At 38.3% G+C, this 14637-nt stretch overlaps 1 protein-coding gene across 1 annotated transcript; it reads left to right on the forward strand.

Annotated features, from left to right (window-relative positions):
• The first annotated feature begins 761 nt into the window (after positions 1–761).
• matr3l1.2 (matrin 3-like 1.2) lies at positions 762–13602 on the forward strand. The gene is made up of 21 exons (XM_043257504.1): positions 762–894; positions 3100–3988; positions 4374–4435; positions 5767–5805; positions 5912–6015; positions 6263–6324; positions 6604–6720; positions 6874–6999; positions 7094–7255; positions 7848–7972; positions 8062–8638; positions 9327–9447; positions 9815–9834; positions 9935–10057; positions 10278–10406; positions 11263–11385; positions 11476–11606; positions 11687–11975; positions 12552–12702; positions 12969–13084; positions 13255–13602. Exons 2-21 carry the CDS (start codon positions 3221–3223, stop codon positions 13306–13308), a joined length of 3399 nt encoding a protein of 1132 aa, XP_043113439.1. The 5' UTR covers positions 762–894; positions 3100–3220; the 3' UTR covers positions 13309–13602.
• Positions 13603–14637: the final 1035 nt, after the last annotated feature.

Raw genomic sequence — 14637 nt, forward strand, 5'->3', positions numbered from 1 at the left:
AAATAAAACATTTGTTTTAATTGTAGATGAAGTTAAGGTTTTTAAAATTAAACTAAATAATACTTAAAAATCAAACATCAAAATAATAATAATAATATATATATATATATATATATATATATATATATATATATATATATATATATATATATATATATTAAAATATAAAAATATATATATTAGGTGTTAGTCAAGTAATGACTGAAATGTTCTATTTGTCAGCTTTATTTCTCTGATTATAACAAAATCAATATTTAAAAAAATGATAACGCCGTGTCTTAATGAACTGCATTGGTTTACCCGTGAGGCACTTCATGGCACTATTTAACATTTTCAAAACCAAACCCACGAGACGAGTACTTTCTTCTGTCTCTGCACGCTTGAACTGAACAGATGGGTCGAAATGCCAGGGATTTTGTATGCGGCACTGGGTGCAAGTCTTGTCTTTTCATTGACCGTCATTTTCACCTGAAGACCAATTACAGCACATTGATATTTTGATAAACCAACTGCTTTGCATCTTTTGTAGCTTCTCCCTGATACAAGTTACATGTATATAACAAGCACATGATGCGCATGACCTAAGCCATTCTAAACCAGAGGGGTTGTGTCTCTGAATCCTAAAATCTGATTACATTACGGCAGTGATATCACATATCATGTCACACCCAGAGTTTCATTAATCAACAGTAAAAAAATTTAATTAAAAGAGCTGCTCAGAATCCGTTTTGACGAAAACCGGCTAACGTCGGGGCTTTTATTTTGCAATTCACATCGGAAGTGACGTCGCTCGTGGTCATTTCCGTCTTCGCGCAGTTGCCCTGGCCGTAGATCGCGTTTCACATTGAGCGACGCAAAGGACTTCAACTCAAAGGTTGGGAGAAATAAAACAATGTAAGTAACACCACAGTGCATTCGAATGACATATATTCTGTTAAGCCGTCTGTGTTACGAGTATCGGCTTTATTAGTCCCGAGCTGCAGAGTCGCGCATTTAAAGGTTGCAAGGTTGCGGTGTAACGTTAGGCCCTGTCTTGCTCTTTCGGACCTGTGGCCTTGCCCCCCATAGTTTTCTCATCTTAATTGACTTACGCGACTCGCCTAAATACGATATTTTCACAGTTTCGTGGTTAATGTAAGCTTACTGTCTTAAAACGAGGGGAACGCTGTTATTAAAGCGTCCTATTGACGCTCGGCGGACACTTTCGTTATTCAAAAGGCGTCGTTTTCTGGGATACTCTTTCAACACTTGTGAGGTTTCTGTCCAATGCACTCTGCATTTCTTTCATCCGCACTCGATCTGGATAGCAGTGCCATTGCCATGTGTACGCATTTGTGTTAAATCCGGTGTTTAACGAGCCCCATTCCAGTTCTGACTTGCACTGTGCCGATATATTCTCTTTAAATAATGCATATAATTTCAGTCTAACTTAATCAGCCTTTTCCACACAGTATGAAGTAACGCCACAAAACATTCAAATCTTATCAGCTGTATCTATTTCAATGCCTTGCATCATAGCGTTTCTTATCTTCCCACCATCCTTTCTGGTCTTGCAATCAGTTTACATTGCATTAGAAAGTCTCAGGTGCTCAGAAAGTCTTTAAACACAAGAATACACGCATACAGACCCTTTCCTCTTCAGTCAACAGCACCTGCCCACTTTTATAGCAGCTATTGTAAAGGAATTGTTTTTGCCCACTTTCATTTTCCTTTTTTGCTGCAAGTCAAGCAAACAAAGTGAACAAAACAGTATTTGGGAAGCGGACTAAAAGTCAAAAGTACATGGCTGTGTACTTAAAGGCTTTAATCCAATGAAGTATTGCATAACTAACATAAGTATTGCAAAAATGTAGGTTTGCCCCTAATAGTCTGTATAAATTATTAAATGTTTCTTTTCTTTTTTTCGTTCCATTATGTATTAAATATGCCTGATGTTTATCATATGATTACAAAGCATTAATAATAGTAAAAACACTTAATACCAAATTAATAGAATTTTATGTGATATTCTTCTGTGACAAATTGTTGCAACAAGAACAGCAGTTTGTATTGGTTGCCACAGTGATAGATGGTTGAAACCATACTGTCCAATCAGATGTAAGTGATTTCAATTTTGTAATTAGAGGAGATTTTGAAGTAATGCAAAGTGAACTTATGAGTTTAGTTATGTCCAGCGGTCACACACAGTACCTGCTGTATGTTTGATTGTTCCCGTCAATGTCAAACTTTCATTCATACAAGTCCATCAAATAGTTTTTTCGTGTGTCAAGCAATTCAGTTATTTTGAGATTTTATAAAAAAATGTTTTGGCATCACTGTAAACCACTGTTTTTATACTAATACCGATACTGCAGATGTCAGCCTGTTTTATAAGACACTTTTCTCATTTCAGCTTACCAAAAAACAACCTTCTGAATAAAATAATAAAAATAAATAGCTTGTCAAGTGAGTCACCATTATGTGCTTGTATATATATTTTTCCCCATTTTGACTTTTCCATTCCAAACACCACAGTTTCAAGTCACAGTAAATGTGTTAAATTTCACTTTTCTTTGGATGAAGATGCATACCTTGTTCAGAAAGTCCTGTGCTCTCTTTGCGCTCCGTGTGTTTCACTTGAGCCCAACTATTGGCCGTTATCAAGACCTCTTGATGCCAAATTATTTAAGCGCTAAAGTTGATTGGCTTTATTTCGGATTAAATTGGTTTTCCGTTCATGGATTTCTGATTTGTAGTTGATTTTGGTCATGAAGTACAACTTAAAGGCATGAAACGCTCTCCCTTGTTCTCTCCTGACCGAGAAACTGCAATGCTTTCCCTGTCTTTCCCATCCACATTTAAGGATCTAAATTTTATATTTATTTTCTTCTAAGCTCTGTTGTACTCTCCAAATAAATTGCTCTTCGTGATATCTTTTAAATCTTCATTTTATGGTCTATTTGGTCAACGTACCAATCTGTCCATTTGTAGCCCTGTCATTTGTAAATAATTTTGACTTGCATTGTATGGATTTGTGGAGCTCACTGTCTTGCTTTCCTATGCCACTGCTAACCATTTCGCGAGCATGCTAGAAATCATTGCTCCATTGTGTTTCTGCAGACCTGTTTCATTCTGGAGGAGCTCTCTTTTCTCGATCCAGGCTTAAATCGACGGATTGTCTTTCTGGGGACTTTTTGATTCGCTTTGTTCCTCTCTTTTACCACTCGTCCAGAGCGCCGTCATGTCCCAGAAACTGACCGGTGATGACGCTCAGAAAGGCTTTGCTGTTGGCCGCGGGCTTTTGGCAGCCGCCGAGACTTTGAACTTTAGTATGGGCGAGACGCACTCGGACCCCTACGGCTCGTCTTCCCAGTCTCATAGTGGCATGTCTGGTTTGGGTGGAGGGGAGGGAAAAGACCACGACTCTCAGCTGTCCCGCCGAGCGGGCAGCCACATTAGCAATACCATGAAACTGTTTGCCAGCCTAGGCCTGTCGCCCACCGATCTGGACGCGCTGGCGCAGGTTCCGGAGGAGAACATCAGCGTGGAGACCTTGCCCCATCTTATCATGCAACTTAAGAACCGCAAGATGGAAGCCGGCCGCCGCATGACTGGCGACATGTCGAGCCTTTCTTCTGAGACTTCGTACAGAGGCGGCCGAGACGATTGGGGCGGCTCGCAGGGCGGAAGATTGGACCGCTCCGGAGGGCAGTCTCAGAGCCGCTCGCAGGGCGACTTCGGTTATTCTTCCATGCAAGAATCGTCCAGTCGTGGATACGACATGTTAGATTACAGCAGCGGTAGCGGCCGAGACCGCCAGTATTCCGATCTTTCCCATGACTCCTACCGCAGCCTTGGCATGTCGACGTCATCGGCATCTGACGACATGTTCATGCAGAGAAGGATGGGCACCCCGTCTCAGGGAAAAGTGCAGGATTTCTTGGGAGTCATGCCCCTCATGTTTCCCCATGTGTGCTCCCTTTGTGATTTTGATGTGCACTCTGTCATGGTGAGTAATTCAAGCCGCTTGCCTTCTGCACACACACTTCCTCCTTCTTGAGTCCTGCTTATTGAAGAAGACCCTCTTTAAACACCATTTTTCTCTTAGTTTTGCTTAACATCAAATTGGAGTACAAAAAAATTCGTTGTTAGCTGTATTACTGACTTCTTGGTCTTTATGCTTGGCTCCAGTTAGGACAGATAGTTTTTCACATCCATACCAGTACTCATTTTTTTGCTCGTATTTAGTCCAAAAAAACTTGTCAAGCTAGCTCTGAGCCACTTTGGCAAGCCTTGAATTGATTAGATCTCACAGCCAGTTTACTGTCATGTGCAAGCAGTGTCGTTATGTTTTATTAAAGTAATTTTTTTCGTGCTTTCCTGTGTTTGTGAAGGAATGGACTCAACACACAAATGGGATTCGCCACTCTGAAAACCGCAGACTCCTTCTGCAAATGTAAGTGAAAACCTTTCATTGACGTGAAATGCATGGTGTTATTTAGAAGCAAACTTTGGGTCTTCTGGAACAGATATTAAACAAGTTTCTTTAAAACCCTAACAAAATAATATACTTTCAAACGTACTGAAAAACCGACGTGTTAAATATACAAACAGTCATACATTGCTATTGGCGGAAGAGTTAATTATAAAAATGAATCGAGGTGAAAATCAAAATATTTTAAAGACCAACAGTTTAACACAAAATATTCGACATAAACTAGCACGTTAAAGAGAAGTATTTCTAATACTAAGCAAGTTCATATTTTTGGAGTAAAGTTAAACAGAATCAAATACATGATAAAGCGTTCTGGACCTTGCGCCCCACGACAAGCCCTGTTTTAGACTGATAACTTATTAACTGGATTTTTGTATCATAACAACAATGATGAAGAATAAGCATCATTGTTTTGTTTTTTTGTTAATGTGTTGTAAAGAAATTGAAATGCTGGTGTCAATGCAGTTTCGTCATGTTCATTCATAGCTGTTAAAGACGTCTGAAAGTCTTTTTTAGCACTCTTGACAATCTATCATCACATTTCTGAGGAGGAAAAGCCTCATTTGCGTATATGTGCGGCGCTGAGGTGAAATAGAAGGGCAATTGGATAATAATAGCCCAATAATAATAATAGTGTTATATAATAGGAGAATGAGCCTAATATTGTCTTGACAAAAACATCTGGTATTGTCAATATTTCTGACTATCATCAATACATGATATTGTCATCTATCAGCAAAGCCCTAACACACACACACACACACACACAAATACAAATCATGGACCTGATTCAAAAAGCTTAAATGGTTCTAAAAGAAAATACCTAAATTAATCTCCAAAGTGTTGAAGAGTTACGATAGAGTTAAGAGGTTTATGCTCAAAAAGTGGCCAATAGGTAATAAATGGATTTTTCTCCAACACCACAGTTAAAAGAAATTAACTTGCCAGTTTGTCAGCATGAATCAAAGTAGACCCCTCGAAATTCATAGCCGATTAAAGATAATGGTTCTGTTATGAACATTTTAGCTATCTAATTGTTTTAAAGCAAGCGTGTGTATGTGTATACACGCATACACATTTGCTTTTTGACCAATTTTTATTATTTTTTTTATGTAACCTCAATGACTAATGATTATTATATGAGAGCCTGTAATTCTAGTGCATTAATAAATTAATAAGTTGCTTAGACATGGTTGCTAACCATAGCTCTTGCAGTTTTTCATTTAAGTGTTAAACATTTAGCTCAGCAATTCAAAAGTATCCTGAAAAACCTTTTTCCTGTTGTTTTAAAGGTACCCAGACTGGGATCCTCAATTGCCCTCTAGTCGCAAGTATGTCACCAATGGTTTCTCAGATACTTCATTCACAAGTTTGATGCATCATGCTTTTTATGAATAAAACTGTTGCTTTAGAGCATTAAATATAAATTCTTCTCAGGTCGACGACCCTTTCCTTGGACTCAAAGAATCGTTCAGATGGCTTGTTGGGGGCAGCTCCAATTGGTGCTAGTCTTCAAAGAACAGGGATGAGCTCCAGCTGGGGTAATAAATCTGTGATCAGATGCAGTCTGGTCTAAAAAAAATTGTTTCAACAGTGGAAATTCTTTCTAACTTTTGGCTGAATTGCCAATCCACTTTTGTTCTGTGTTCTTGAAAGCAGTCTGTAATGTAAATGCTTTCTTGTGGGTTTCACTGATTTAACAAAGACCCTACAATGTCAACTTTTGGTTACCTGGGGCTCTTTAAATCAGTCTTGAAATTTAAATTTAAATGTAATTTTTTTTTTCAGGATCTGATTCCGGTATGGGAATGACAAGTAAAATGACATCTTATTCTACAATACCACCCAAGGTAAAAATGTACTGAATGTTATCCTATTTTTTTTAAGACGTTAAAATGCTAACGTCGTTAAAACGATGCTACGGTCCTTTTTAATATCTTTAGTATTTTAAATTTGGACTGCAGTACCCATTAAAACGTCAATATTATTAAGTGCACCTTTAATATTCCTATAATAGTGAAAGGCATCTGTAATTAACATACTGGTTTATTATATATAATTAGGACTATTTTCTTCTTTTTTTTTTTATTAAGTGAATGGTTATTGTAGTGCTTATATAATTCTTTTAGATAAGAAGCAGGGTGGTCGTGGCAAAATACGAAAGGAAGCCGATGTCTCCAAACAGCCTGTTTGCCTTGGCAAAACCCTTTGGCACCATCTGTGAACATCTGATACTGAAGAACAAGGTAGTACATATAACATATGAACGGTCATTGAAGATCAAGAGACATGACAGTGACATTTTTACCTCAGTTTGGAATGTGAATGCCCATAATTGGTATCTGTTCTGAGTAAGTAATACCATAAAGTTTGTTACATTCATATTGTATTTTTCAAAGGCTTTCCTGGAGATGCAAACTCATGAGGAGGCTTTGGCCATGGCTAATTATTACCAACGTAAACCTGCCATTTTGCATGGGAAAGAAATACACATTTATTTGTCAAAGGAACTGATGGCTATTGAGGTAAGAATGACTCCATTTATTATTTTATTTATTTTTGAAGTTGTTCGGATCAACCAGTCAGCCCAACTAAACCTTATTTGTTTTGTCCCTAAAGAAAAGTGGAAGGACAGACAGAGACACTAGGCCCATGAAGAGACCAGTCAGCCAGGTGGTGTTTTTCTCCAATTTACCACGAGGTGGTGATAAGAAAATGGAGCTCCTCCCAATAGCTCGAAGATTTGGCACAGTTGAGAAGCATCTATTTTTGAATGATGAGGTAAGTTATATATGCAGCATGCATCTTTTAAAAGTGTCCTTTTTTATGGGTCTCCACCCAGTATTTATATAATTATCCCAGTATTATTTTTTTAACTGCTCTAGTAGTAATTTGTTTTTATAACAAAGAAACCATAATTTTAAAATAGTTAGCAAAAACTGTTCAAAGTAGTGAAAATCTGAATTTGGCAGATGCTTTTATCCAAAATGGCTTGCATTGCTTTCAAAGTACTTGTGTACTTTTTATAAGGTAATAGTGAAAATTGCAGCTGTTGAACTTTTGTGAACTTATGTTGAGGGATGCTAAAACTGAATTTTTAACTGTTCTTTTTTTTTTTTTTTTTTTTTTTTTGAGCTGATTTGTTGAACTAAGTCAAGCTTATTAACTCTAATGAAGTTTGTAGGGGATTCAATTAAGATCTTTTACTTAGTATCTCATGCTTGCGAGTCACAGATCATGGAGGGATTGCAAAACTAATCTAATTGCACAGTCTACAGAAAAGCTTGTTTGGCTTTGCATTGAAAAAAGCTGTGGATATATGACATATCACTTTGTTCTGAGTTTTTTTTCACTTTGAATACTTTTAAAACAGGCATTTATTCAACTGAGCAGTGCTGAGGATGCAGAGATGCTGGTGAAGTACTACACCCTCAATCCTTTGACTATCAATAAAAGGTCCATTCGCCTGAACATCTGCACAAAATATAAGACTCTAACGTAAGTTGTTCGTCCTTTCCAGAGAAACCACTTACAGCTTTAAAAAGAAAACAAATCCAGGTGTCCTGTAAATGTGCTTGATGTTCCAGGGTCCCACCAGGCAAGGGCGATCAACCAAGGGAAGTACCTCCCCGTAAGAGCAGCATTAGCAGCAGTACCACCAGCAGAACTCCTGATAAACCTTCATCGAAAACCCAGAGGTCCTCCTCTACATCCAAATCCAAAGGGAGCTCTGTTGAGAAAGAAGAGGTACCAAAGCCTAAGGAAGCAGAAGCCCAAGGCGTTGGGTCAGGAGACGAAGATGCTGATGTTATGGAAGCGCGAGATGGAGACGAAGAAGGTTTTGAAGAAGCAGATCCAGATGTAGAAATCTCCTGTGATCCAGAGGAAGCCACTGAACAGCAAGAAGAGATTGATGACACCAATGTGGAGGAGGAGGAGGAGGAGGACCCTGACGGTCAGCAAGCCGGAGACACTTCCTATGATGCAGAGACTGCGGAGAATCAGGAGGATTCTGATGAAAAACAGGAAGAGACTGAGGTGGAGGAACCTGCAGCATCCGAAGCAGAGCAGAAGGAGGACACCTCTGATCATCCTAAAGACTTTGAGGAACAAAATGAAGAGCAACCTGAAGATGAGGGTGCTGAAGAGGACAATGGAGAGCAGGCAGGACATTTGACACTGCTTTTTAATTTTTTGTTTTATTTTTTTGTATTGTTCTTTTCTCTTGAACCTGAAGAAGTATTAATTTAAATCCAGAGTCTGTCAAGCACCAGAAGGGACCAAAAACAGCTTAATTAAAAGTATGCAGCAAACAGTAGCGTTACATTTACTGTTGTTGTCAGATATAACTAAAAATACCGTCAGTGTTTCCGGTTTAACACATTGGCATTTTGGCACTTATACAGTTACAAGTTACAAAATATACAAGTGAAATAAGGATAATATACCAGTCTTCTTGAATGACCAAAATATGCTTTTTAACTTTACAAATGTCGTGCAGGGAGAGCTTTCTATTATGACGTGTTTTGTATAAGGCTCCTCCCCCATGATGAGTGGACACACCCCTTACTTGTGACTGGCTACAAGTGTTTTGTCCAATCCACTTTCAGCAGATTGCTGCTTTAACCGATTAATTTTAGTTTAAGTAGTCTATATCACTCATCTGTTGTATTCCAAGAAGCTGTATAATCATATGAATTACTTTTATGCTCATTTGTCCTTTTTGGAGCTTGACAGCCCTGATCATTACAGCTTGTATGTTCTTTTTTTTTCTTGTACTCCTTTAATATAAATTGCATGTTTTTCACTCTTTTGACCTGCAGTTCTGTTGACTCGTTGTATCTGCTTCTAGGAGGGTCAGAATGAAACCGATTTTCCTGAGAACATAGATGAGTTTGTTACTCTTGATGAGCTAGCGGAAGAGGAGGACGCTGAGAAACAAGACTCAAAGTCCAGAGTTAAAAACACATCAGGTACTGCTCTTGACAATCACTCATGACTTTGCTGTCTTTAATTAGCTAGAACAAACAGAAGAGAGGCTGACACCCAATTATTGACATCATTACCACTAAAAAGGATCAGTAAGATTTATCATAATTTTAATTAATACCATTTAATTGTCCAAAAGTGTTAAAGAATTATACGTTGCTACAAAAAAGTTTCAAAATATTAGCTGGAGTGATGATGCTAACAATTCAGCATTATATTCCAGGAAAACGTTTTTCATAATATGTTACAATATTAATGTTTTTACTGTATTTCCAATCAAATGCCATGGTGAGCATAAAAGACATCTTAAAAAGATTTAAATGACGCATCTTCTCATCTTTTATGTTTCAGGAAACTCCAAGGATAATGGAGTAAGTCGCTTATTTCTTTCATACTTTAATTTGCAAGCAATGTTTGCACGTTGATTTACTGATTTTGTTAGATTTATTAATGTATGTTCTCTAATTGTAGGGACTGAGAGTTGTGAATGTCGTTGGGTTTAAACGCGGCTACGGTTATCTGGATGAAGTCCTTGCTCTTGCAAAGCCGTTTGGTAAAGTGGTGCGCCACCTGGTTCTGGACGTGAGGCCTGAGGTAACTGAGGCTCTCAGAGGTTCTGTTCAGGCCACCTCACTCACAATCGCTATCAAAACCATTCCGATGCTAGGTCATTTAATAAAATGTTTATTACGCATGCTGTTTAAGTTATTGCAGTTTGGCTGGAGAGAATGTTTTTGTCGTTCCGTCAGTTATAAGCCAGTGAATTATGCTCAAATAGCCTGAAGGTTGTTGTTTTTTTGATGCTCCGTTTTAGGCCTTTCTGGAGCTCTCCAATGAACAAGAGGCAAGAGCAATGGCTAGTTTCTACAGTGGAAATGTCATGCCATCTGTGTGTGGAAAGCCTGTTAAGGTCTATCATTCCCAATCCTATCCAACCATCCAGGTAAGGCTTGGGCTTATTAAAGACATAATTTAGCCCAAAATAAAAAATTGCTGTTAATTTACTAAGAGTTGCTTTTTATTCAGTAGAACAGTAAAAATATATTTTTTTTTTAGCTATAACTGATTTATAACATTCAAATCAGCAGCTGCCCGTCTTTTAAATATAAGAAAAAAATAAAAAGGAACACACAATCAGCGACAGTCACTTCGACTGGAAATGAGCCAAAATACCAGCATATCTGTTCCTGCAATGAATGAATCATTTAGCGCTTCGTTTCCTCCAAGAGTCACTGAACTGAAAAAACATTTTTGACTTGGACTGAAGACCAACGAGCCGCTACTAGGCACATGCCTGAACCGAGCGCTTGAATGAAGGGGGGAAAATTAGCTTTTTATGGGTTTATGTAAAAATGTGTTCTGATGAAGTGTAGTTTATTCGCTTTGTACTTCAGACATGTAAAGCATCCACGTTTCACATCGTTATGGGAGGCTTTAATGATACGAGCGGCATCATTGCATGATTACGTAAGCAGGCAAGTGACTTGAAACAAATTTTAAGAAATAACTAATTTGCGGAAACTACTCCTGTGTCCTGAGGCTCTGGATTACAAATAATGTTGTAAATACTGGTCAGTTTCTCATACAGACCGATCGTTACACTTCATAAGATCATGAGCCCATTTATTTATACCGCCAGCTGCTAACTTGCTTGGTTTCAGATAAAACTCTTTACAGTTCACAGGAAAAATTCACCTAGTTGTGAGAGAAAATTAACAGCAATTATTTATTTTTGTGTGAGCTATTGCTGTATTCTCCCAGAACACTGCCTTTGTATCTAAAAGTATCAATGTCTACAGAGCGGCAGAGTCCTCTACATTCGTAACATCCCAACCTTCAAAGGCTCAGATGCCTTAATTCTGAAAATCGCAGAACCATTTGGAAAAGTGAAGAGATACTTTCTGAACCGAATACGCAATGAGGTAATGTGAAAATTGAACCCTTTTGTGGCGGATACAGAAGCAAGATAAATTTGGATTTTATATATATATATCGGTGGTGTTTTTGCTCAGTGCTTCATTGAAATGGAACGATGGGAAGATGCTGAGAAAATGGCAGAGGCCTACAAGGAAAATCGACCTAAATTTGAAGGCAAACGGCTTTTGGTCTACGTGAGCAGGAAATATAAGCAACTCAAACATGGGTTGGTTGGAAATTCAGTTTCTCTTGGGTTTTTTTTTCTTTCCAAAGAAGGCATCTCTTGATAATATGATCTTCTCGCAGACACAGACCTCCAAGCCCAGAGCCCGAGGATAAAAGGCCACTCAAGAGGGAGCGCTCCGGAGAGTCTGAGTCCCAGAGCAGCTTATCTGGCAAAAGTAAGAATAAGAAAGAGGAAGAGCCTTCTGTCAAGAAGATGAAGGTGGAAGAGCCGGTCACCGATAAAGCTGAGAAAGAGGAGGGCCTCGAAGAGAATGAAAGCCAAAATGTTTCAACGGAAAGCTTTCCTGAAGTGAAGAGTGAGGAGGACGAACAAATCAAAATCACGTCAGAGCAGCAGAATATGGAGACTGTGAGTGAACTCTTTTTTTTTTTTTGTTCATAGCATGAATAGTCACATTTGTCATGCCTAGCGTGCTTATTTGTGAATGAGCCGTCAATTTTAAAGGAACAGGTTGGCCAACAATGAAAAAATGCTAAAGCACAAGCCATTTAAAGATATAGATGAGTTTAGCTTTTCAAGGGAACTGAATAGGAGTAATTCAGTATTACATCACTAGCTCACCATTGGATCTTATGCAGTGAATGGGTGCCATCACAATGAGAGTGCAGACAGCTGGTAATAACCTCACTAATCCAGTCCAGTCCATCAGCTAACATTTTGTGAAGATTTTAAGAAACCAATCCATCAAAATGTTTAAACCTTAAAGGAAATTCAAAAATGAAAACGACTCCATGATCTACCCACCCCCAAGCCGTCCTATATGTATATGTCTACGTTTTTTTTCTTGGCTCTTTCTTTTCCTAGTAGCCATTATTTTGCAGCTCCATAAATCGTATAGATATCCGTTGTAAAGCTAACCTTTACACCTCTGGGGGGTTAACACACAGGATGTGCTTGACTTATCCACTGCTTTTCTTTGCCCAGGAGCCCCAAGATGACGAGACCGATGCCGTTCCCCCCGAATCAGAGAATACCACGAGGACTGAGGAAAAACCCATTACTGCAACGCCATCTGAAATAAAGCCTGAAACTAGCCATGCCACTCTTGAGCCATATGATCCTAATGTCCCAGTGGGTAAGACAGCTTTCTTTCTTTTTTCTTTTTTTTTTTTTGCACAGTTTGACTTAACAGACCCATGCATTTGGTCTCCTTCACAGAGTAGTAGTCTCTATCATGTTAGTATGGCGCTAAATCAAGCCGGCTTGCTGCTAAATGCTTCAGACCAACCTGTGAAGATGTCAAAAAAAATCCCGACTAAGGGAAAATATTGACCACTTTAGTCACTGTTTGTGCCATATAGTCCTTGTAAGTCGTATTGATGAACCCCATACTCTTTTCAGGTGTGGAGTTTGTGAAGATGGGATATTACTGCAGAGTCTGTTTCCTGTTTTACTCTAATGAAGAAACTGCGAAGAAGATCCACTGCAGCAGCCAAGCACACTACGATAAACTTAAGGTGACTTTTTATTTCCATCCCCATCATTCTGTCAGCTGTGAAAGACGTCAGAAAAGGACTGAGGTCTAGATCATGTATTACACTTTAAGAGTTTTGCTTTTCTTATTAGTAAATATAGGAATTATTACATCGACACTCTTGTTGAACACTCTTGTTTTTTTCCTCAACAGAAATATTTGGAAAAGGAGAAAGCCAAAACACAGAGTAACGGAGCGAAGAAATAAACCATTGACTCCGGAGTGTCTCTTAATAAGTCCCTTATGCTGTGATTGTATTGTTTTTGGGTTTTTTTTTAAAAAAAAAAAAAAAAAGGTTAGGCTGAGGTTTCATTTTTTTTTTTTTTTTTTTTTTTTTTTTTTTTTTTAAGTAGTAATGAAAGCTGACACGTACCTAAATCATATTCATGCCTGTTCTGTTACAGTGATTTAGGTGTGAATTTTAACACATTTTGCACCTTAATTGCTACTACTACAACTGTATTTTTGTTTTTGCTTTTATTAAACTTACAGCATTCCTCAGACTCTTTCATATATATATTTTTTTCTTTTTAATTCCTATTCTGTGAAAGGACGACCCGTTCATAGCCTCATTGTTATGTAACTAATCAGTCTTAACCAGAGCCTAAGAGCCTTTTGTCGCAAAACACCGCCATTTTGGAGATATTTATTACTATTGGGAAACTGGTAACTCGTTGCGCGATGGCGTTTTGTTGCCTTTGCGGGAGATTATGAAATTTATAAAGCAAATTTTATATGTATGTTGGTCAAATAAGTTTTACTCTGGTCAGGGGCAACGATTTTACCTGCTACCTATATCCACAAATGTTAATAAGTTGACGCATGCGCATTTTACGACAGATTTGACGCGTTTACGTTACAGCTTGGAGCGCTGTTTACAGCCGAGGCAGTGTAGTTATAAATGCGTTATTCTGTAAAATGAGCAATGGTGCTTGCCCGCTTTTCCTGGATGCTTTAACAGACAGAAATTTAACGCAGATTCCCGTTAAATGACCCTCGGCGCCTGAAGCTGAAGCCTGTTCAGTCTCTGGAAGTTTTGCGGCTCTGCAGTCGATATTTTTCTCGAGACGATTTCAGATCAGATGAGGGAAATAAATACACGACGATATCTGAAGCCGACAGCCGTCCCTGTGTGGTTTTTAAAAAAAAAATAGGACTTGCGGACCACGTACTGTACTTGGTTTCGAACAAACCTGTGATCACAAAAGATGGGAATAAATAATGCAAAAATAATTCACGAATTTAAAATTTCGGCCGGAAAGGTGACTAAATGTTACATTAGCTCATTTATTAAAAATAAAAAAATGACCTGACCTTGAATGAAATAATAAAATAAAATTACGCTCCACCTCTCTTTGTTTCTTTAATGCATGATGGTGATGATTGCTTTAACGAATAGGTCGGGTAAATTTTATATGCAATTATATAATATGTGTGGTGTAATACAAGGAGGAGATAGTTTGACTGTCCTTTGACCAGGAGGCTGAAGATGAAGAGACTGGTGCCTCAGAGAAGATTGTGAAGACTGGGGAGAAA

This window comes from Puntigrus tetrazona, chromosome 14 (genome assembly GCF_018831695.1).
Source record: "Puntigrus tetrazona isolate hp1 chromosome 14, ASM1883169v1, whole genome shotgun sequence".
NCBI lineage: Eukaryota > Metazoa > Chordata > Actinopteri > Cypriniformes > Cyprinidae > Puntigrus > Puntigrus tetrazona.